Genomic DNA, 23999 nt, shown 5'->3' with positions numbered 1-23999 from the left:
GGCACATATCTCAAAATCCTCAAAACAGATCCAGTAAATTCACAGTTTTGTTGAGACACTGAATATAGTTTTTGGGTTAACTGGGGACATACAAGGTGGGGCCCAAATAGGTTTACAGTTGTTTGTATGGAAAATAACTTATAAATAATAATACAAGAATTGTGCTTTGTGTACTCACAACTGTAAGCCTATGTTTGTCCCACCCTGTATCATGAAGAGAGATATATGTTCAATGACAAAGTTTTATCAGAAATTTCATAATCAGAATGGAAATGATATAAAGGTAGGAAAAAGATTCCAAATTATTACCAAAAGGAGGTAACAGCATTAACTATATAAAATGTCGACTCTGTTTATGCTCAATGTACGGCACAGCAAACGCATTCCTAGGAGTCCTGAAGAAGAGAAATACACGCACGGGTCTACAATTCATGGTGGAGGAAGAACCCTAAAGGTAAGTGGTCTGTCTTCCTTTTCAAAGTGTAATACCAGATGCAGATTTCTTCATTCAATCTGGTAAATAGCCCCCCAGTCCTGGTAGGGAACGGTCCCCATGAAATGCACAGTAAAAAATATTTAAATTTAGATGATCTTTTGAGCCCTTGAAGGATGCAGCAACTGAAGTGGGCTTCACTAGTGTGGACCCTGAGAAAGAAGACGCCTGCGAAGAAGGGCTCCTGGTCGCCAACTGGGCTCAAGATAAAAACAAAAACAAAAACAAAAACAACAACAACCCCCCTCCCCCCCAGAGCCTAGCAGCCATTCCCTACCAGAGCCTCTCACACCAACTGAACTTCCTGTCTCTTTGCTGGCCCGCCTGCCTGCACTGGGTCCCTGCCCTCTGAGCCGGCCCTTCTAAAGGGGTTCTTGGAGCCCCATTTCAACCAACAGGACTCAGGCCTTCTCCATCCAATCAGAGCTGTGCAGCCTCAGCCAACCAGAGTGGCTCTATTCTGCCCAATCAGGACAATGTCGTTTGGACCAATCACACTGCAAGGATTTCGAGTCCTCGTTTGCATGAAGACAGGCCAATCAGGGAGCAGGGACACGGGCTTCTGTCCATATAAGCCCACTCCGCCCTGGGAGTGCACCTTCCCTTTCCACCGAGGACTGGGTTTCCCTGGCTGCACCGAAGCACTGGAGCTGTCTTGCCAGAGCAGAGCGGCATGGGCCGGAGCCGGCCAGGGCGGATGGCACAGAATGGAGCAGACCAAAGCACGGCACAGCACGGCGGGCCGGCACAACACAGAGCCGACCGTCGGGGAGAAGAGCAGAGCAGGAATGCCGAGCCGAAGGGGGCCTGGCCCCAGGGCGGCCTCAACGCCCTGCTGTATCACAACTGACTGATTTTGCACCGACTAAAGTGTCCTTCTGCGCCATACCCTACTTTGGGGATTCCTGTTGGCGTTGAATTGGGGCCGAGGACCATTGGTTGACACTAGCATTTTGCCTTCAAGAACAAACAGTTAATAGTTTGTTAAATTAATGAACGAACGAATAAACGAATGATGAAGTGGATTAGACAAGCTTCAAAGAAATTTCTTTTTTAAACAGAGCATCTGTGGAAATAATTTAATGAAATGAAACTTGTTTTGAAAATCGATAATTTCTAATAGAGTATTTATAGAATTTCCTTTAAAAGGAAACGATAGCTGCCGTGGCTGGTGTGGCTCGGTGGACTGAGCGCCAGCCTGCGAACTAAAAGGTTGCTGGTTCGATTCCCAGTCAGGGCACATGCCTGGATTGGAGGCCAGGTCCCCAGTTGGGGGTGTGTGAGAAGCAACCAATCTCAATGTACCTCTCGCACACTGAACATTTCTCTCCTTCTCTTTCTCCCTCCCTCCCCTCTCTCTAAAAGTAAAATAAAATCTTAAAAAAAACACATGTAAAAGGAAATGACACCTTAATTTCCTAAAATAAACATCACATCCTTTCTTTCTCTTGTCAGGTTGGCCCTATTTTGAGCTCTTAGTATCATTTATATCCTTAACGTGGAAACTGAATTCTATCAGGAGAGGAAGCTTGACATAAGACTGACTTGGCCTCTGCGTTTTTTAATGAAAAACATCTACTAAACGACCATTTTTCATTCTGTTTTCTTGCAGGCTAGTCAACACTGAGAACGCATGCGAGCTGAAGCCAACTGCCCTGCTGAGGTGATCTACCAGCTAAGCCTAAGACCCCATGATTTAAGTACAGAAGATAAGCCTATCCTTTGTCTTCCCAGTCATCCACTGAAATCCCAGGGGCATGCTGTTTAATTCTGGTATAATGCCAGCTCCTAAGTAGACGCTGAGAGTCTAAATTTATGCAACTTGGCAAAGAATGTCTGCAGCTGGCTTCCTTCAGATTCCATTGCAAACCTAAAAATAAGTAGTATTCTTACTTCATGTTTTGCCACTGGTGGTTTTAGGCGTGCTTCTGCCTGGAGAACAAGACCGAGAGCCTTGGGAGTTAGCACTGTGCCAATTTGTTCTGTTTGATTCACCTTTCATGGCCCTCTGGGGGGAGCATGGCCTGTTTTGCTCTCAGCCATGTGGAAAGAAGCTCAGAAGTAAAGGCTCACCTCTGGGTGGAAAGCCTATGGTTTTCCAAGGTTTCCCAGAACCAGGAGCTAGAGTCTCGTCCACCTCCTGGGTTCACTTCTGAAAAGCCCACTGTGACTGTCCACCTAAGTCACGCTCTCCATCCCCGCCTTGACCAGAACAGTGATATTTTTATCTCTTCCTGCCCAGCTCCTCCTTTATCTCTCTTGATAGATTCGGACCTCAGCCTCCAAGAAACACAGAGGAAAGTCCCTCTCTTTGTACCAACTGCATTGTGAAGGACAGTGATCACATGCAATAAGCTCTCTGTCTATTATAAGTTGGCCTCTCTTGCTGTGAACTACTCTTGACCAGAATAGTATTTGGGAGTGTGGTGAAGGTTCCGGAAATACAACCAATATTTGCATTTCTCTGACAAAATTTCCACAGCCTCCTTTAGAGTTCCCGACATAGTCAATATGTGACCGTTGAGACTTTCCTACCAACTGAAAAGAAAACTCCTCCTTTCAAATAGCATGATATCATGAATATAACTCATCAAACATTTATTTGTCGGTAACAAATTTTTTCAAGAAACTGTTCCAGGTGACAAGGACACGATTTCCTTCCACATCTTCTGTCGCTGCTTAACTGCACGGTGGCATGCAGCCTACATGCCCACAGGCTTCATTATAATGATTATTTTTCAATACCCAGAAACTACAACTTTGTCATGTCCTATTATCTGATGCTGTCATATTTTCCTTTTTCTTTGAAATTCTCACGATTTTCTCAAGCAGCTTACAGCCATACTCTACATATTTAGCCATCCACTTGCCCATATTCATAAGTATAAAGGACTTTTATCAACGCATTTTGACCATTACTTTGACCTAGGTTTCTACCCTTTTTTCATTATTACACAACAACCTAGGTATTTCCTTCTAGAATATTCGCTCTCAGTTACTCGGTGAAGGCTAAGTAGGCTTTTTCTCAAGCAGACGTCTGTCTTGAGCAACTTGAATATAGTCACATATGGAGTAAAATGCTACCTATGCCATCAGAATCGCACGGAGTAGCTTGTGAATTGTAACACCGAATACCTTCTGAAATATCAGATAAAGAAAGGGTGTACTCAATGTACTTGTGTTACTAAATGTATCTCACTGATGACCCAGCTAATGAGCAGCACGTTTTATTAATCCGAGCACTCCGGGCCCTGGCCTCGCAGAGACAAAACCCACTCTACGTGATTTCGTCCGTCAGGGGCTAAACAGATACCACTGACCGTCAGACCCCCCAAAGCTAGTTCTTTTGTTACGGTGGACCGGCCGCAGCTACGCCTTTTCATTTTCAGGACACCACTCACATACGGATGAACACTTCACCTCAAAGGCCCAATTGGGAGGAAACAAGATTACACGTTGATGTCGGAAGAGGAGGGGCGACACTGTAATCAAAGGAGAACCCTCGAGATATTTTTCAACGTGTCCAAACATGGAAAGTGCCATTTAAAAAACCACAACAAAGCAAAACATTAAAAATCTACTTTTTTCACGCCTGATTTACCGACCTGACTGAAAAAAGAAAGATAACCATGAGAGTCTTCCTTTGCGGACTCTTTTTAGCAGCAGAAAATGGAACATTCTGTGGATCTCAAATTGCTACCTGTTGAAGAGGTTAACTCATCCACATAGGGGAAAGCAATGAGGAAACGTTGATTAAGTAAGAACTGTTTTATCACTAGAGTAAGGAATTCTAAATAAAGTATGGACAAATCCCGTTTTACGCTCTGAAGTCATGGAAAAGGTAATTAAAGATGTGCGCTTTGGGTAAGGTATTGCTGGCAGACTTCTTTTCTCCAAAGAGGAATTCAGGAAAGGTTAATAGACAAAGACCTCACAGTACCAGAAGCAGCTGTATGTGGATAATTAATTAGGCAGCGAAATTGTTTTTACAGAAATCTGTTATGCACTGACAGCTACGAGCCAAACATGTAGTGCCTAAGGAAGAAAAGTATCAAATACAGGCATGATTTTTCAAATAAGTTTCATTAAGTTACTTTCTCCAGGATGTGCAGCTGCGATGCTTTCCTTTATTATAAACATATTTCATTTGAACGAGATCTGTTCTTAAAAAGGTACGAGAGAAGCAAATTGTTCTCCATTTTTTCCAGAGACATTTCACCTTTATTTCTGATTAACTTCTAATGGACTGAGCCATCCTCTCAACCCCCACTAGGTAAGTGATTGATGGTTTACAGATAGGCATGTATATTAAAGGGCAATTGTATATTACAGCATTACAGTATTCCCTCACTTATCGCGGGTATTACATTCTAGACGCCCCATCCCCACGAAGTAGGAACCTTACATTTATTCTACACTCTTAAACCTACATAACTTTAACAACATATGTATACAGTACCGCAAAATCCCGCGATATAGCGAAAAATCCGCGATAAATAATTAAATATAATATTTTTTAAAATCCCACGATACAGTGAGGCCACGATAAGTGAACCACAATATAGCGAGGGACAACTGTATTCTCTTTGTTTTAAAAAGGGACTTGGAGATTTCTTAAATGCACACCCCCGTGATGGAGTTACCTACTTCTGTAAGTCAGAGTTTGCATGCACTGAGCTTCTCTTCAAACATAGACTGTCCCTGTTCTGTCACTGTGATCTGGTGGCGTTGGAAGTCCAACAGTCTAGTAACCTCAACAGATGGGACAACTAGGCAGAGAAGCTAATCAAAAAGAAATTCACAAGCCACAGATGGGTTTAAAAATAAGGAGATCAAGTGTCTGTACACAGCTCACATTTTTCAGTTAAATGCGTTTAGTGATGGCTGATATGTAACACAAGAACAGAGAATTGCAAGGGACTTGACAGAGAGGAGCTTTGAGTTCAAGCTCACTGGACTCTCAGTTTCCAGCAGCTCCTGTGGTTCCTCCCCTTCCTGCTCCTGGCCCCTGAGCCAAACCCCAGCCCGTGAGTCAGAACTGAGTCCTGCTCCCCAGCCTGCTCTCATCTGGAGGCCCCTCCGCTCCACTGCTGTTCTCTGCAGAGGTCAGCTCCGAAAATGATCCCAAATGAATGGTTCATGTCCTGCGAACACCCACGCACCAAGCCAGTGTTCCAGGACACGCGGCTGGGTCTGTGCACAGCAGCACTTACCGCGAAGTCACAGCCGGTGCTCTTTTTTATGTCATCCACTGTCAGGCCTTCCCAGAGTTCGATCAGAGTCAGGCCTTTCTTGTTGTCCACGTCGAACACAGCCTGTCGGAGTCGAGAACATGACAAGGACAATTACTATTACAGTAATTATTTCATAGCACGAAACAAAAACACACTCTGAAGTTCTTAATGGAGAGACCAGACCCAGGACAAAAGACTCTGAGCATCAGCCATGAAAAAATGTCACAGTAACTATCGCATGTGGATGAGAGAAAGAACACGCCAGCTCCTTCACTGGCGATCGGCTGAGGACCACTGTTGGTGCCAGAAGACAGCAGAGTGGTGGCTGTGGATGGCACTCACTACCATTAAAACCAGCTTTAAAGAAATATTTTATATTTTTAGAAAGAGGGGAAGGGAGGGAAATAGCGATGTGTGAGAAAAACATCGATCCGTTGCCTCTCGTACACACGCCCCAACCAGGGACCGAACCCGCAACCCAGGCATGTGCCCCAACCAGGAATCGAACCGACGCCCTTTCGGTTTGCGGGATGATGCTCCAACCAACTGAGCCACATGGGTGAAGGCTAACCAGTTTTTTTCAAACTCACTTTACTCTGATTAGGTCGAGTTGTTCTGGTCAAAGTTTCAATTCGATGATGAAAAATGATTTGGAGAAAGGAAGGAAGGAAGGAAAGTGAGGAAGGAGGAGATATTTGGAGGGTGAAAGCCCAGGGATGGGGGGAGGGGTGGGAAGCTGGTCCATGCTGCTGGGTTAAGAGTTCCAGGAAACAAAAGCAGGTGCCGGGACGGGATGTGGCTACAAGTAATTAAAGAGCTGCCCTGGCCCTGAGAGACCCCTCCCCCAAGTGAATATTCAAACTTTCCCTGTAAGTCCTGTGAAAACACACAGGCCCGAGAGGTTAGCACAGCAAGAGCATCTGCCTCCAGAATGCCGCTCAGTGAAGATGCTTCTGGTCATGGCGAGAGAAGGCAAACCTCCCCCTAAACAGCCCATCACAACACGCTGGTTGGTAACACAAGGTGGTGGCAGAGCCAGTCAGTCCAACTTGACTTCTGCAGGGAGACTCAACCAACCTGTTGCATCTGATTTGGAACACACGCAGTCACACTTGGTTCTATGGCTACTGGAGTCGAAGAGACCTACGAGGTCACTTAACGTAACTTCCCACCTAAGTCTTCAAAGCTTTCTTCTGAAATGGTCACCGGGGCTCTGCGTAGAAACTTCCAGGGGCAGGAGGCTCACCTGTCCCAAGGCAGACTGTCTACTGATGGGAAGCTTCCCTGGGACCCCCGGTGTGCTGTTCCCCCCCCCCCCAAATGCATTTCCTCCCAGCTTTCAGAGTTAGCTTCTACCTCCTCAGACATAAGTATTCTGCTGCCCAGATTGTTCCTCTCCTGTAGACTGACCTTACATTCAACTACAATATTATTTGGGGCTTAGAATCTTTATTTTCAGCTAGCTTGGAAGTCAAACTCTGAACTGTCATTTTTTTATTATTAATTGTTTATTTATTTATTTTTAGAGAGAGGGGAAAGGAGAAAGAGAGGGAGAGAAACATCACTGTGTGGTTGCTTCTCACTCGTGCCCCCAACTGGGGACCTGACATGCAACCTAAGTCATGTGCCCTGACTGGGAATCGAACCAGAGACACTTGGCTCGCAGGCCGACGCTCAATCCACTGAGCCACAACAGCCAGGGCTTGAACTGTCATTTTTAAACAAGCTCCTGGTTAGGAGGCTAAGGGGAACACGCGGTGTACAGAGGGAAGAACCCTGGCTTAGAGCTTTGTAATCTTTGGTGAAGCTATTTTTGCATCTGAAGAATGATATAAAAAGAAAAAAAAAGAGAGTGAGAGAAACTCTGCTTCCCAAGGTCATTATCCAGGATGAATAAAATGACAATCAAATTCTGTGCACCTGGAGTCTGCCTGGGACAGGGCAGGGGCACCGTACAGGAATGTTCTTTCTCCTTAATAACTTAACTTATTGTCACCTGTGTGTGAGCCCCAATCAAAGCCCCCAAATGCTTATCTGTTTCCAGTTAATGGATATTTCTCCCCAGTGACAGAGTTACTTTCTCTGTTAGATGAAGTCAGAGATAACCTAGCTGATTTTGCTGGAAAAGGTGATTTAAATTAGGAGGAAATATTTTGGCAAACTTGCTCTTTGTTTACACATTTTTATGTTTCTAAGAAAACCTCTTTATCAGCAGAAATATTTATTTTGAGAAGGGAAAACATGGTCATTTAGGAACGTCTGCATGCTACATTAGGTTATCTAATTCCAAAGTGACGATTTAAAAAAATTATTAATGGGTACTTTTCCTTTGCAGAGAAAGTGTTGGGAGCACTGTTCATACTGATAATGCTTTTCTCTGCATCATGAACAACTGTAAATTTATCAAAACGGAACAAATCAGAGAAATAAAGCCTCCGGATCGTGTTATTTCAAACAGAGAGGGAAGAATTTGGGGAGATGACTGTGGTATCACGAATATACAACGTCAGTGACGAGGAAGATAAACTTTATGGTAAACTGACTTATTGTTGTTTTTAAAAAAATTATTAAAACCTTTATCAAATGCTACTTAGTTCTCAAGGTCATGTACTGGAAAGCGAAGTATCTGTTATTAAAAGAAGGAAAATTTACTTTTGAAATATTTAGAAAGATTCTTTTCTGGCGGTATAAAGTGGGAACAAAAACTTGGTTAAAACGGAATCTAAAATCTAAACGCTATACAGTAAATTGTTCAACTGCCAAGAATAACATCGCAACTGCTTTATTTATTTTGCATGTGAATAAATTATTTTATTGCCACCACAAAAAGGGACATTATGGATAAATTGGTTAACCACGGCCTGGGTCAGGGGGAAGAAGGCGCTTTCATCCCTCATTTCTAGCAACAGCAAACTTGGAAATCGCAGTCATAGCATTGCAAAGCCTCTTTCAAATGGCAAACTAATGGCATGCTCCTTAAGAGCCAACCATGGGGTTCTAGTCCCCTGTCAGCCGTGGCAGGATTGTACCCATTCGTTGTCCTGGCGGCAGTGCGTGGCCACTTACTCCTTCAGCAAACACTCACCGAGCACCTGCTGTGCCGAGCACGGGGTTACGTGCCCCCTGCTCTCTCTGAGGTGCCCGCAGTCCCACATCGCTGCCGTCCCTTCCCTCATTCTTGCTATACGATGTCATCTACAGTTCAGGCTCCAATTATCCCCACCTGCTAATGACGTCCCCAAGTTTATTCCGATAGCGACTTCTCTTCTGAGCTCTAGATGCACAGCTACAACTGTCGGTCAGAAATATCAGCCTGGATGTCGAGGGTGATAAGTTATGCAGAGACACCCGCTGGAGAATGTCCACACTGAGGCACCTTGTCCTGCTCCTCGTGGTCCCGCCCTTCGCGTCCTGCAGTCCCGCCTTCCGCACAGATATGGCAGGCCACCGCCCCTCTGGCCAGAAAATGCGGAGGTCACCTCTGCTTTCGCATCCGCGTGCGACTCCTCGAGTTAGGTGGAATTCACCTTAAAGCTCTTCCAGAGCTGTTTCTGTCCTGTGGCTTACTTAGGACCTCGGTATTTCTGGCCCACACCCCACAGAAGGGGACTTGTCAGTGGCCTCTGTCTCGTCTCTCCTCTTGCTCTACAGGAAAGCCCCAGAGCTCGTTCTGAAACGCAGACCCAATCAGCTGTGTCCCCAGCTACTAAGAAGCACTGAGAGGCTCCCAGACACAGCCCCGATGTCCTAGCCAGGCATCCACGTTCCGTCCTAACTGGGCATCTTCGGAAGCCTCTGGGCGTCAGCCTCCCGACTCCGGCCACGCCTTTCCTCGCGTGGGCTGTGGTTTGTGGCCCCGCCTCCATGATGCCCCTTTGCCTGGGAGAGCCTCTTTGGTCTCATTCTCACTTAGGAAACCCCTGCTTATCTTTCGAGACTCATCGCTCCACCGACCAGTTTCCACACCAGGAAAAGCACTGTCCCCTCACTCAGGAGGCACTGGCTGCGTCCGGGCAAGCCCCGCACGGAGTGTGGAATAAACACAGATGAGTCCGAGGGCGCAGCCCACAGGTCATTTCCCTACAGGGGTCGGTGCGAAGCTACAGAGAGTCCTGGGAGTCAGCGAAGCCCCCAGACGGCTGGGGGAGAGGGAGGGCAGGGAAGACGTGCCAGAGAAAGACATTTACAGCTGAGACATCAAGATGCGCCACAATCAGCCGGGCGCGGGCAAGTTCTGAGGCTTCCCCTACGTTCGTGTTCCCCACTCAGCATGAGCTCGCATCTCTCCTGTGGCCGCTACCCAGCCTGCCACTCTAACTGCTGCCGCCGGGGTCTGAGGTCTGCCCCTCCTGTGTGTGCTACTTGGGGCAGGGCCGTCCTCTGCCTTTCTGCGGCCAGTGTTGGGAACAGTTCCAGATCTGAGAAGGTCCTCACAAAATGCTTAGCAAGGAAGGAACAAATAAAATGACAATGTGGACGGAGAAAGAGGCTATAAAAGTTCTTCAAAGGGCATGAAAGTTAAATGACAATATAAGTTATGTCATAAGAAAAGGTAGGTATTATAAGTGCCCAGCAGTAGCTGAGTGGATCACAAACTGTGGCACATTTACACAATGGAATACTACGCAGCAGAAAGAGAGAAGCAACTCCTGCCATTTGTGACAGCATGGATGGAACTAGAGAGAATTATACTTAGTGAAATATCCAGGCAAAGAAAGACAAATACCACACAGTCTCACCTATAAGTGGAACCTAATGAACAAAACAAACAAACGAGCAAAACAGAACCAGAGGCATGGAAACAAGGAACAGACTGACGGCGACCAGAGGGGAGGGGGAGGGGGGAGAGGGGGGAAAGAAGGGGAAGGGCCTAGTCAAGGAACCAATGTAAATGACCCATGGACGTGGACAACAGGTGGGGAATTGACTGTGGGAGAGGGGGGTGGGCGGGGCAGGGGAGAGCAACGGGGAAACACTGTGACAGCTGTAATAGAACAACAATTAAAAAAACGGGCAATGAGTGAAAAAAAAAAAAATGCAGGTATTCGATAAGTGCCAGAATGACTGGCAGATCACTCTGGGGACGACATGATGAATGCTAAGATGGTCAGAAGCCTCTTCATGGTTAAGATGGAAATTGCTTTAGGCTTGAAGGGTGGGTAGGATTTGGGGAGGCAGAGTCCAGTGGGAGGGACTGCAGGTAGAAGCACTGAGCTAAGGACAGGGCAGGGCACGCGTGGGTGAGGAGTGGAGAGGGGCCATATTGGGAGCAGAGAAAGATGGGGGACACTGGGGCTAGAATTACCCACAAATCTCTACCAGATTACATTATTAAAGAAAACAGGATCACGGGCAGCTTTGTCTTTATTTTCCAAGGACCGCTGAGCCCTGAACAACTCAGGAGTTTGAGGCACTGACCTTCGCACAGACAAAAATCTGCATGTAATTTTTGACTCCCCAAAACTTAACTAAGAGCCTATTGTTGACGGGAAGCTTACTGATATCATAAACAGTTCATTAACATATAGTGTGTATGCTGTACGTATCATATACCGTATTCTTACAATAAAGTAAGCTAGAGAAAAATGTTAGGAAAATCACAAGGAAGAGAAAATACATTTACAGTATTTATTGAAAAAAAATCTGCGTATAAGTGGACCCTCACAGTTCAAACCCACGCTGTGCGAGGGTCAGCTGTAATGGATTCCTTTGAACAAAGCCCGCCCACAATTTTGGAGGGGTTCCGGAAACAGTAAGATGCAGGGAATCAGCTCTGAGATCATACATTCTGCCCTTTGTCTCTTTGCTCTCGTTGCCGAATCATCTTTGTGGAATTGCACATAAAAAGTCTTCAGAAAAGGCACCATTTAGAACAGAACAGCCCTTAAAATGTGGCTTCCGCAGAATACGATGAACTCTCTAGGCTACTTCAAAGGACTGCTTTTGGGCGCTGGTTACCACTTCCCTGGGGAGGTGGGGGGAGCAACAGACTAATGCAAAGACACCCCCGCTAGGCTCTCAGCAAAGGAACAGCATCAGGAACAGAAAAACCAACCAACGAACAAAGCCTGATACAGAGAATTCCGTTTGGTGGTGTCACCAAGATGCCGAATCAAGGAGACGCACACCCTCCTCGCTCCCTTATGAGAACTATGTCTCTCCTACACCCTCGCTTCCACTCTGGGTCAGAAAGAGGGTGGCAGACAGCTGCCCTGAGGGTTCTCTCTGATCAGAGCAGCTTCCAGTCCCACCACGGGCCAAGATTTTCCATCTAAGGAGAAATAAATGTGCAAAGGCACTGAAGTCCACTCTACAAAAGAGGGCTAGAGACAGGCACGCAGCACAGACGGGAGTCCCCGGTTCGCTGTGGGCTCTGGACTGCAATTGGTACCCAGATGAGTCAAACCTAACTTTTTCTGCATGTCCTAAAATAAAATGCAACAATTTGTACATGTGATTTGGAAGAGCAAAGAAGAAAGGTAGAAATAATAAATGTATGCTTAACTTTGTATATACCATCTGTTGTAAGAGTCCAAGCAAAATAATCAATAAAACTTTTCTTTGACTGTATCACACTGTCCAAACGGCCAAGGACCCTCGTTCACTTCTGTGGGCCTGTGAATGTTTCCAGAGAGTTGCCCATGAAGAATTCTACATTTTGAAACATTAATGGATGAATTTTTCCTAGTCAGTCTACCCACAGATTATACTATTATTCTAATCCTATGACTACCAATGTATACACTTTCAGAAGGTAACCAAAAAATGTTCTAAAAATGCTTATAAACAAAAAAGGTGGTGGCAGACGTAAGAGGAAATAAAAAGAGAAAGACGTGTTACCTTTTCAGTAATGATGCGGTTGACACATTGTTTTCCAGTTAATGGCAATGTACATTTCTCCATGATTTTATGGGCATTTCCCTGTTTTAAAAAAGAAACATCAAAAAGGGAGGTTAGGGACCGGTTTTTATTTAGAACGCTGTAACTGGAGGACGAACAGGAACTCCCAGGGAAACTATCTCCTGAGCAAGGGCTGGTTCCGAATCTGTGCGCACTCATGCTCTGACTGTCTCTAGAGGCAGCTTCTATCTCTAAAATAATTTAGGGAGAACGGATAGCCAAAGGCGTAACCGATGTACTTGGGGAACACCCTGCCATAAACGTGACCTCTCAAGCCTCTGTCCTTATGTCATGGAATGAGAAATTTCACTTTTGGTATCCTGTTTATTTTTCTCTTCTGCGGAATGCGCTCCTGGACAGACATAAGCTATTATTTACCAAGGGTAGGTAGGAAGCATACACAAAATACAAATGCCTAATAACCCTTTAAAAAACGTATTTGTTAAAAATGTAATACACCTACAGAACACAGCAGTCCTTACCTCCCTTCAGTATCCTTAGACCTGTTCTCAATAGGAATCCATTTAAAATATTTTTTAGCATTTTTCTTCTATTTAGTGGTATATTTTCTTCTTCCTCTGTACTTTAAAATATCATGTTGACCATCCATGCAGATTTTTCTTGGTTAAGCAATTTTAGGTGTTATCTACTCACGTCTTTCTTACTGGGGCACAGGAAGACTGAACTCTCCCACAAACCCCTCTTGCACCTCAGTTCCCCAGCAGAGCTGTCACAACGTGGAAGAGACCTTCCACTCAGAATTTCTAACACACTGACGAGATGACCATGTCCCCCGTTCGTTCACTGCTGGGCCAGGCCGTGCAGTAAACCATGATTACAGTCACTTTCATACACAGCTATTTGCTTTGCAAGCCTCCTCTAGTTCACTGGCCTAAGTCCACATGTTTTCCAGATTTCCTTCAGCCACACACAGTACCCTTTCTTTAAACACAAAATAAACGAGGGAGTCGGTGTGGAAAGCAGACTTTCACCCATTAACCCCACGCCCCCAGTTCCCATCCCCCAGGTGGCCCCTGTGGCACAGTGGGGACATTAGCGCTGAGGACTTGATCCTCAGATCATTTTCTCCTGATGATGATACGAAGCTCCTTCCTAAGTACCAGGCACCAGGAGTCCAAATTAATATTTCCCTTGAGGCTGACAGCTAATCCACCACATTCTAGACCTTCCCCTAAAAACGGCAGAATGCTTCGGTTGCTTCCCTTTTGGGTCTAAAGGCATCACCCATGATGCCACCAGCATCTCGAGCCATCTCCACGGTCACCTGCTACCTGGTTTCTATCGCTCTTAAAACTGCTCAGACTGAGTATATGTCGTCCAGAAGCAAGGAGCTTCAGATAACTGGGCTTAACCCAGAGGATTTTACTCCTGTGATAACCTGCCAACTCACCAGCACACCAGTAACTAAAAGGTTGCCGTGTACTAAACCCAGCGCATGGTGCAAAAGGAATTCAGTATTTTTTGTACGAATGAATGAGATGGAAAAGGGAAGTGTTGGGACTCTCGGGTGGATTAAAAAAAAAAAAAGACAAACTCTATTATTTTAATTTAGTCAAAACTAGTGCTAAATACATAGTAAGTGGTTAGACATTATACGTTTAAATAATAACTTATCTGCTTCTGGATCTTAGAGTATAAGGAAATTTATAGCTACAGAAATAAAACCTCATCTTCACTTCATTTGTAATTATCTATTTTCCTTCCCAGATTTCAAAGGAAGGGTGCACGTGTCATAGAAGCTTAGTTAAAGAGCTGAAATTAATGACGACTATTCAAATTTCTAGAGTTGCCGGGTCTCCTTACAGTTAAAGTAAGTGAAATAAGGCGTGGCCCCACGACTTCCCGGTCTGTCTGCAAACAAAGCAAACCACCTGTGGGCCTCTGAAGGGCATTCCCTGCAGGGAGCGCTCACTTTTGTTCTCGTTACTTCAGCAAGATCTACATCTAGTGTGAAAGCAGCTGCTTGGAGGTTAAACAACCAGCTTTGCTTTGGGGGGAACAGCGAATTTCGAGTGACAGCGTTAATGGTGCCCCTCCCATAGAGACCATTTTCCAGGTAAACAGGGTAGCCTCGCAGTTCTGAGTGCAGGCCGGAGCCAAAGGACCCACCCGCAAAGCCGGGCTGTGCTCCACGCTAGCCGCGGCAGGCTCCTGAGCTGCCCCATCGGCTGACCACACAGGGGTCTTGGGAGGTCCCACGACACAGGTGCAGGGGTCCCGCACTTGGCAAGCGCTCAGGAAATGGTAGCCAGGACTGTTTCTACAGCTTACGTGGAACGTGCCTGCAATCTACCAGCTCGGAAGTTCCTGTATAAAGTTGCCCCGAACACAATTCCCAAGACCCACGAAATTAATGAAACCACAGCACACAGCCGGGGCAGCCCACGGGGCAGGCCCACAAGACCAGCACCAAGGGACATCCTGCAGTGAGAACAACGTAGCAGATGATTCCACTCACGTTGGCCTCCAAGACATACACGGACCCAGGGAAAAGCGAAAATGAAATGCAGAAAGATGACAGAATGTCAACTTCATATTTGACAATAGGTCAGCCGTGAAGCCAGAGTAGGACTCACTCCCACTCTGGCACTTGGTTCCAGCCACCCAGGCTGAGCTCCACGTTGTGGCGGGGCGGCTGCATAGATTAATGATTCCCAAAGGAGGGATCATTGCTGAGGTTTTCAGCATTTAAAAATAAATCCTAAAAAAGAGACACAGAGAACACCATATATTAGAAGTCTAAAGGCCCACTGAGCCCCTTAAATTCTCTGCGCTATGGTCTTTTCTTGGATGGCCTTGTCTTCCTGACTCGTGGCAGGAATGGGATGAACCGCTGGGGCAGGGCAGTCAGCTAGAAGGGGTGGAGGCCACATGCAAATATCTAGGGTTGGTGGGTTCTCCCTCATCCTCATCACTGCCCTTCTTTCCCCACAAAGACATGTCTGAAGAGGCAGAGGCATGGTTGGTAAGCGTAGCGTTAAAACGTCCGAGGGCTCCTGATTTCAGTATGTACCGATTTGCTAACCTCATCTCAGCCTTGGTGAAGAGCTAACCCTCTCCCTTCCATCTGCCCCTCCCGCTTTTCCCTCTGTCTCCCCCTTCACCGCTGCCAGGTCTCATGCCAGACCTCAGAACTCACCCTCTTGATTTTAAAGGACTCGGGGCCTTAGTATCAATATTAATTATAAATAGTTTCTATCATTTGCTTCATGGTGATTTCAATTTAATTCTTTAGATATCTGTATGGACCTGGGGCCTAAATTCTTCAGTAAAAAACAACTCTGGTAAAATGATAATAAATCCCCTTGTTGTCGTTACAAGAAGCGTCATGCTATCACAATAAACTTAATATAAACTTAATCCCAAATAGCAAGGTCTCTATCACAACAGGATGGGGTCTGCCCTCCACAACATTTCACTCCCTTTCAGGCAACACAGCATGGCCTTCGGATGCTGATTTACATAAAACCTCATGCTATGTCCCTCTTTTCTGTCAAGTGCTTCTTAAACGTGACTGCGATATATTTCTTCTTCGAGACACCTTCTTTGGGACTGCCCTAAGGATGAACGAAAGAGAAGGCAGGTGCTCGAAGTTGGTTGCTGTTCCAGAGACCACGTCTTCTAGCCTTTGGTCATGTCCCCGGAAACACATATCACCACACACATTCACGGCAACACGCGGCCTGTTCGTCAGGACTTGGCACAGGTGTCCTCTGCCCTGGAGAAACCGTCTCCAGCACCCCCTCTCCCGCGCCCCCGCTCCCACGTCCCAGGGACACCCCAGTGCTTCCTGCACCCCCATCACTGTGAGGCCCTGAGCGCACTGAATGGCGAGCGCATTCATAGCCGCATCTACAGCAATGCGCAGAACGCTCTGCGAACAAAACACACCGCGGTGATCCGCACTGCGGTCTGAACGTTAGGATTTCGATGGGAGGAACTGCCACAGGGCCCGAGCTGTGAAACACCACGTGGCTGCGCGCAGCGACCCCCGCAGGCTGCTGCCTGGTCCCAGGGTCCGTACCTGTGCGTCCCCAGCGCCCGAGCGCACCAGGAGAAGCACAGGGAGGAGTTAAGCGTGCACAGGGGCTTACAAGGCTTTGGAGAGACAGAGGGAGGCAGGATCAAAGGGCGGAGGAGCGAAGGCCTCGCAGGACGGCGCCCGAAACATGCCGATTTGTAAGTAAAGAGAGAGTGAGGGTGGTGGTCATTCCGTCTCCCGGGCGGCTCCCTCCTAAAGCTTCCAGGCTTTGCGTTCCTCTGCGGAAAGGAGGGCGACTAAGGCGGGACTTGGGGAGAGAATCTTCAGGGCTTTGTCTGGTGGCACAACAGAACCCATCACAGGTCTCCTCCCTGGGGCTTTGCCAAAATCCTGTGCGAGGAGCCTGAGTGCTTGCGCCCCTTGAACCCGCCCCCGTCCTCCTGGCCTCAGTGCGGAGCCCCAGTGATACTGCTTCTCTCCACACCCAGCCCGCATCTATAACAGCTGCTCACACACGACTGTCAGATCACCGTGATGACGGGGGTGGGGCACAGCAGAGAAACATGGGCTGTGCTGAAGAAATTCAGGGTCCACAGAATAAAAGGACAAGAGGGCGAAATTACTGCCACTGAGTTTACCCTCATGGGGTCGTTTGGCCTTTACCCCTATTCGATAGGGGTTCCAAAAACCCACCTAGGACTTCACTGGCAAGACTCAGCTAGCTCTGAAGGGGAGAGCAGTTGCCATTATCAATGGCTTTGACAATGTGGATAAAATAACAGTTTGTGGTGACGGCCATGGTCTCAAGGGAAGACCCACCAAACGAGGGGACAGACACAGAGGGCCATTTCCCTGAAAACAGTCTCCAGGGCTTTCCATTCTTAGGCTAGAAGGCCATTATTCTTCTGGATAATACAAAGATCTGGACCATGGCCTTGACTTTTCCCTCCAAAGATTGCATTGGAAGGTCTCTAGCCTAAGAAAGGCAGAGCCCAGGAATCAACAGGAATTATTTTCTCTTTCCATTCATGACTTGTGGTAACTTCGAGAGCTTCTCTTAGCATCTGTTTTCCTTTTAAGAGCTGTGCCCAAACAGTCATAGAATTTAAAGTTATTCCTTTCATTCAATTCTCTAAGATACTTTGGGGTTTGTTGGTTTCTGGACTGTGTTCTGCTTCCCCCTCCCCCCAAATCATAACATGATTTTGCAGGCATTTCCATCATTAAGGGAGAAATAAAAAGGTATTTGTATTTTTTTAAAGGTGAATATTTTTTTCAAACAGATTCAGCCATAAACTATTTGAAAATTATAAAATATTGACACACCTTTATGCATTAAAAAAATTAAATCAGCTGAAACTATGTTCATTATCATTTATCCTAAAAAAGGAATACTTTACTTATCTGGGGATACTTTTCAATGTTGCTGAAAATTACCTCAAAAATGTTTCCCAGAAAATATTTTTTAAAAATCTTTCATATATGTTGGCTTTTGGTCCAAAATAAATAGGATTAATAGATCTCATTTACTTTTTATAATTCCTGTCCCTCAAAAGTGAAGACAAGGTAAACTAGCATTCAAGATCTCCACACGACACCTTCACTGTCAGACACAGATTGAACTTAATAAAAATATTACGCACAAAGGTTTATTCTCAACTTCTCGTGACAATATAATTATGATTCTTTTTATCCCTTCAGAACTCAGACCTCCTACTGTAATAAAAATAAAATCTAAACCTCTTTTAGACAGAGAGCTCTCATTTATGTTCTTTAAAATAGGTTCTCAAGCTTTGCTTATTGCCAGTAAATGACAACCATGACTGAATTCCTTTGCTTTGTGCTCTGAAAGCAATACCCTCAGGAATACATTTCCAGTGTGCATTACCGAGAACAAAGCACTTGCCTTCCTCTGATTAGTGGGGATGGTCCCAGCCAGCCAGAGAAGTTTAGCAGAAGAAAAGGGAAGCCCAGAGGCAGAATACACGGATTCTCAGCCGTGTTTGCACTTAATTTTGCACTTGACTTTCACCAGAATATTTAACATCTATAGAATCTGGTTTGTCTTCGAAAGGGAAACAACAGACCTGTCTCACATGAGCGCTGTAATGAAAAAATAAAGGCAGGAAGCGTGTAACTGCTGGAGAAAGTTAAAGTGCCCTCTGTGTTCAAAGCACCATTACTATTTGAAGAACTGATGAGGTCAGCAAGTATTTGTGGAGTCCCCGTGCACATCGGGCATGATTCTCCTCGGCTGGTAAGCAGGCCGAGCCACTGCCCATGTGAACCTTACGTCCTAGGGAAGAAGGGAGATGAAGGGCCGTCAGAAGTGGGCAGCTTCTGTTTTATATCACACAGCACTCAGGAAAGGCTTCTCGGGTGTCCTGAGCAGAGACCTGCGTGACCTTGAACAGTGAGCCACACAGGCGTCTGAGGAGGGGCATCCCAGGCACAGAGAAGAACAAGTGCAAAGGCTCAGGGACAGGAGGATGTTTGGAATGTTCCAGAAACTTATAAGAAGAGAGTATGGCTGGAGCTCAGAGGATGAGAGGGAGACATAATAAGAAAGATAGTTGGGTTGGAGTTAACAGACCATGGAGGGCCATAGAGACGATGGTGAAGACCTTGAACTTGTGTTTAAGTGGGATGGAAAGCCATGGAGGGTTTCTGAAATGAGGAGGAAGTGACGTGATTGATTTATATTTTAAAAAAATTCACTCTGACCAACTGTAGGGAGAACAGACTGTGCATGTGCGTGTGTTTCCACCCGACTTTTCTCTGTTTGCTCTTTGACGGCGGGGACCTGCCTGCACATCCCTGCACATGCACCGTCTCCTGCACCCCAGGGTCCATTCCTCGACCTGCAATGCTCTAGCGCCAAACCCTGGCCCAGCCTTTGGCTCTCCACGCGAACGCTACATCCCATGCAAGGCTCCCTTCGAAAGGAGCTGGGGGCTCTGCTCTTCCTTCGCTGCTTTATACGCTCCTCCGTTTTAAGTATTGATTTCGAGGCCTCCATCCCCATGAGACTCTGAGCTGCCTGAAGGAAAGACCACCTCTTTCCGTTTCTTACTTCCTCCGACTCAATGGTGACGCCTGCTGCTTGGTCCTCAATAAATATCCGATGCCTTCATAAACAAGTAAATTAACATACTCATAAAAGATAATTCTAGCAAATTTCCAGACAAAGCCTCGACACATATTCTTTTGGTCGTTCGTAATATCTAGACGTGAAAGGCACCAAGCCAACATCCACGGATGCTGGCCCGCTTATGTGTGACCGCGTAGACGTTGGAGGGAGCTGGTTCGCAGGGGAAAGGGGCCGTGAGCACAGGAAACACCGTGATGCACCTGTGGGGATGGGAGCACAGCAGAGGCCCTGGAACCAAGGTGGGGGGCAGCCTGCTGGGGAGCTGATGGCAAAAGGCCAGTGGGCTAACGTGAACTGCGTGGTGTGGACTCCATGCAGCTTCTGTGTTAGACCGCTCACTCTGGCAGTGCTGTACCTACGGCCAGGAAGGAGTCTGACAGCATGGGAACCCCTGGGACATGGTGACAGTGATCCGCACAGATATGACAAAAACCTAAACAAGGAGAGCAGAAATGCAAGGCGGGGACGGGGCACAGACTGTGAAGAACCCAGTATGCACAGTGCTTCAAATGGGGGGTGGGGCAGACAGTACCGGATGGGGGCTGGCCAATCCTCCCTGCTAGCTGGGCCAAGCAGAAGGAAAAGCGGGGGACAGGGCACCCACGGAGCCAGATTGCTGGGACAGCTCTGTGAAGCTAGGAATGTGGTTTACAACTTTGGGTCCGACGCTACTGCTACAGAGAGCCGGGAGGGGAACAGAGAAAGTCCAATGAAATCGGCTTTATCTTTAAGGACCCGGCTCAAAAATTACACACTTGCAAAAGCTCAAATTCCACTGACCCGAACTTGGTTGCATGGGTGCATCTACATGCAAGGGAGTCTGGGAAACGTAGTCTGTCCCTGGGCTAGTATGTATGTGCCCAGGTAAAACTTGGAGGATTCTAATTCAGAAGGGAAGAAGGGGAGAGAGACCCTAATGGGCACAATCAGATTTGCAGATTGTGTTGAGCACCCTGCGGACCCGTATCTCCACAAAGCAAGGGGAGATTTAACCAGGAAAACAAACAAACAAACAAAAAGCAGTAGCTCTGAAACCTACAGCTTCAAGGAAAGGGCAGGTGTGGGTGGGTTGCTGCGGCAGAGGCGGCTCTGGTGAGGATGCAGCAGACATGGTACGATGAACATGGGCTGGACCACACGGGGTGACAGCCCTACCCCTGCGCCTCGCCCAGGCACGTTTCTTACCTGCCTCTGTCCCATTCTTATTTCACGGGGTCACTGAGAGGCTAATGAGATTCGGTACATGGGACGCCAAGCACAGGACCTTGAACCTAGTAAGGACTCATCTCGTTTGTTTTCTTCCCGTTTTTAGAGGGCAGAAGAAGGACATACCGAGAGATGAAGAGGCACAAGAAAGCAGGTGCCTGGTTATCCAAACCTTTGCCTACTCTGCAACGTGGCCTGCGACCCTGATGTCTAAGCCTAAAGGACAATCATGCTGCCATGCCAGTGCAATCCCGTGCCCGCCGTCCGGTCTCCAGAGGCAGCGGGGAGGCAGGGAGCCATCAGGAAGATTGCTCCAGAGCAGCCACGATCCAAATGCCAGCAGCTGCCGGCTGCTTGCACGGCTGACAAGGAAAGAGTTTTCTTTGTCTGATTAAAACAACCACCACCACCACAAAGCACAAAGCATCTGGCTCCCTATGAAGGAGTCAAAGAAAACTGTACCTGAAAACCTGCTGACAGCCCCGCCCACTTCCCAAAAAAGAAAAAATTAGCAGCCTCAGAATACAAGATGATTACTTGTTTTCTCGGGCGTTAATCCTTTGTTGCAAAAATTGTCACTCCTGCATCTTACAAAACTCTGGGGGTTTGTTCCTTAGGCTGTTCAGTTAATCATTAGGCAGGAGTTACCCGGCACGTCTAACGGAACAGATCATTAGCTGGAGAGGCTACCAGGAGTGAAACACCTGTCTCTCCTCTACCTGCTTTCCAGCCTCTACCAGTGCAGGGAGGACACGGGGAAGTCCCCATGGTTCCCCGGGCTGAGCCAGTGGCAAGGAGGGCAGGTGAACCGCACATAGAAGCCGCGCAGGTAAGAAGCGGAGCTGACCGGAACGGAAACCGCGCTTGCTTCGCTTTCAAGGTATGAAGTGTGAACAAATCGCTAGTATTATTTTCATCACAAATACATCTTGTGTTAGTTTATTCAAGTGAAAGTAGCTAAGGGAAAATATATACTTAACTTCAATTCTGGTTTAAAACTCAATGCCACTTCCCCACTGTGAGAAAGAGAAGAAATGGTAACAACAAAAATACCCTGCTTCTGGGAACAGCTTTCAAAAGGGATTTCTAATCAGAAACTTTTCTTTTCTTCTATCAAAAATTCCAGCTGAGGGGGAGAAAAATAAAAAAAAAATTGGAAACAAAAAGAAAAAGAATTCGCTAAATACAGGCCCAAAATAACCTGGAATGAGTCGAACTTCAGTGCCCGTGCGTTAACATTAAAGTAACAACAAAAGGGAGGTCAGGAAGAGTGTCATCCAAAGACATCATGTTCCAGAAAAGGCCTCGCTTTGACTTGCACTTGGCATCCTTTTGCCTCTGCAATGAAGGACTCTGGGTGCTACTGGAAGGCATCTCTCGGAAGGGACCTGTGTTGGCTGATTTCATTTCCAGTGTTTCATGCCTGGGTGGCACTGCTCACTTCCCACTGTTTACTAAACAGTTCGTGATAATTCTATATTTATTACAGTCTTTGCAACAGAACTGGGTCATGAAACACGGCAGCTGTAACAGAACTCCCCCGTGGGAAGCGAGCAAGTCGGATGCTAATTTCCCAGCTCCGCGATCTCCCACGGGGCTGCACTACTAAAGGAAAACAGGGCCGACAGCTACCACATCCACTCAAAATAGCACGTCTCCAGGGGGGGACAGGTAGATTTTGCCCTGCAACTAAGAATTATAAAGAAGACAGGAGAATGGGCAAAGTGCATAGAAAATGAAGAAAGTGCCACCCAACAGCAACTTTTCAAATCATCAGAAGCCCATGGATGGAGGTCAGGAAGGTGGCTGCGCCCAGCTGGTGCAAAGGCCCTGCGCGCGGAATGCGGAAGAAAGTTATACGGACAGCCCTGCAGTTAGAAGGCGGGGCTTCGGTCAGAGACCCCCCCCCCACCAGGGCTAATCTCAGTTCCACTAGTTCTGTGACCTCAGGCAAGTTTACTTAACTTATCTGAACCTGTTTCCAGAACCATGAAAGATACCGCTCACCAACGTCATGTGCCGATACTCACAAACATGAGTGCTCAGTGTGCTGTTGGCTCTCAGGGAGCTCGATAAGTGGAAACCATCATCATCACCACCATGGTCGTCCCCATCATCACCACCATTATAATCATCATCATCACCATCATCACCACCATTATAATCATCATCGTCACCATCATCATCATCAGATGTAAGCTCATGACATCAATGATTCTGTCTACTTGTCACTGCCAAACCCTAGCAATGCCTAGGAACTCAACAAATATTTGATAACCTGTTAAAATAAAAGTATCACACTTTCCAGAATCAGGACTATTGCCATCCCCAAGTCCACAATTTTCAAACACCTTCTCAAAATAGTACTTCACAGCCTGGAAAGAGGTTATTTTGTCCATTTGAAAATAACCATTGTTAAAAAAAAAACCCTATATTCTGTTGCATTTTTTCTTTTTCACTCAGATAGCAAGCCCTATAATCATTTTTAAAGCTGACTCAACACATCCACCTTGACATTTTCCCCCAGCTTCTGAAGGCACTACAGCTGTGACTGTTAATGTGTCTCTAAGGCAAATAATTGAAGAATGCCCCACTGTTTGTGCTTCATTCAAAGTTAAGCAACCACGTAACTAAAATGATAACCAATAACTGCCTTTATCTGTAATCTTTCTCTCAAAATATAAACCCTATCAACCGAATAAGCCGAAGAAAAACCACGGCCGTGCGACCCGGTGCTCAGGATGTTGGCATGTTGTGAATTTCCAAAAGCAGAACACGTTACCTTTGCAGAATGCTCCATGGTGACCACCACTTTGGTTTTGGCACTCGACACCAGGTCCATGGCGCCTCCCATGCCTTTCACCATCTTCCCCTGCACAACAGAAGCAGAAAATAAGAAGTAATTCTCTGCCTTTCACTTCTCTAGTGTGTGGCAGAACAAAATTAACTTGTAAGAATAAGCCACTGGAAGAATTAATGAGAAAAAAATCATTGGCCTTCATTGCTCAGTAC

The 23999-nt window shown here is 46.5% G+C and overlaps 1 protein-coding gene across 1 annotated transcript in view; it reads right to left on the bottom strand.

The window, feature by feature from the left end:
- The window catches only part of OXCT1 (3-oxoacid CoA-transferase 1), a 129831-nt gene that overhangs the window by 1319 nt on the left and 104513 nt on the right, over positions 1 to 23999 (bottom strand). The window contains exons 14-16 of the mRNA XM_090276144.1: positions 23770 to 23859; positions 12568 to 12648; positions 5707 to 5808 (exon numbers count right to left, since the gene is read on the bottom strand). Of these exons, the coding sequence (XP_090132270.1) occupies positions 5707 to 5808; positions 12568 to 12648; positions 23770 to 23859 (273 nt within the window). The remainder of the gene's footprint in view (positions 1 to 5706; positions 5809 to 12567; positions 12649 to 23769; positions 23860 to 23999) is intronic.

This window comes from Furipterus horrens, unplaced genomic scaffold (assembly GCF_987537825.1).
Source record: "Furipterus horrens unplaced genomic scaffold, mFurHor1.1.pri manual_scaffold_5, whole genome shotgun sequence".
NCBI lineage: Eukaryota > Metazoa > Chordata > Mammalia > Chiroptera > Furipteridae > Furipterus > Furipterus horrens.
Note: the sequence above shows the minus strand (reverse complement) of the source record. Positions and strands in the feature narration are given on the sequence as shown.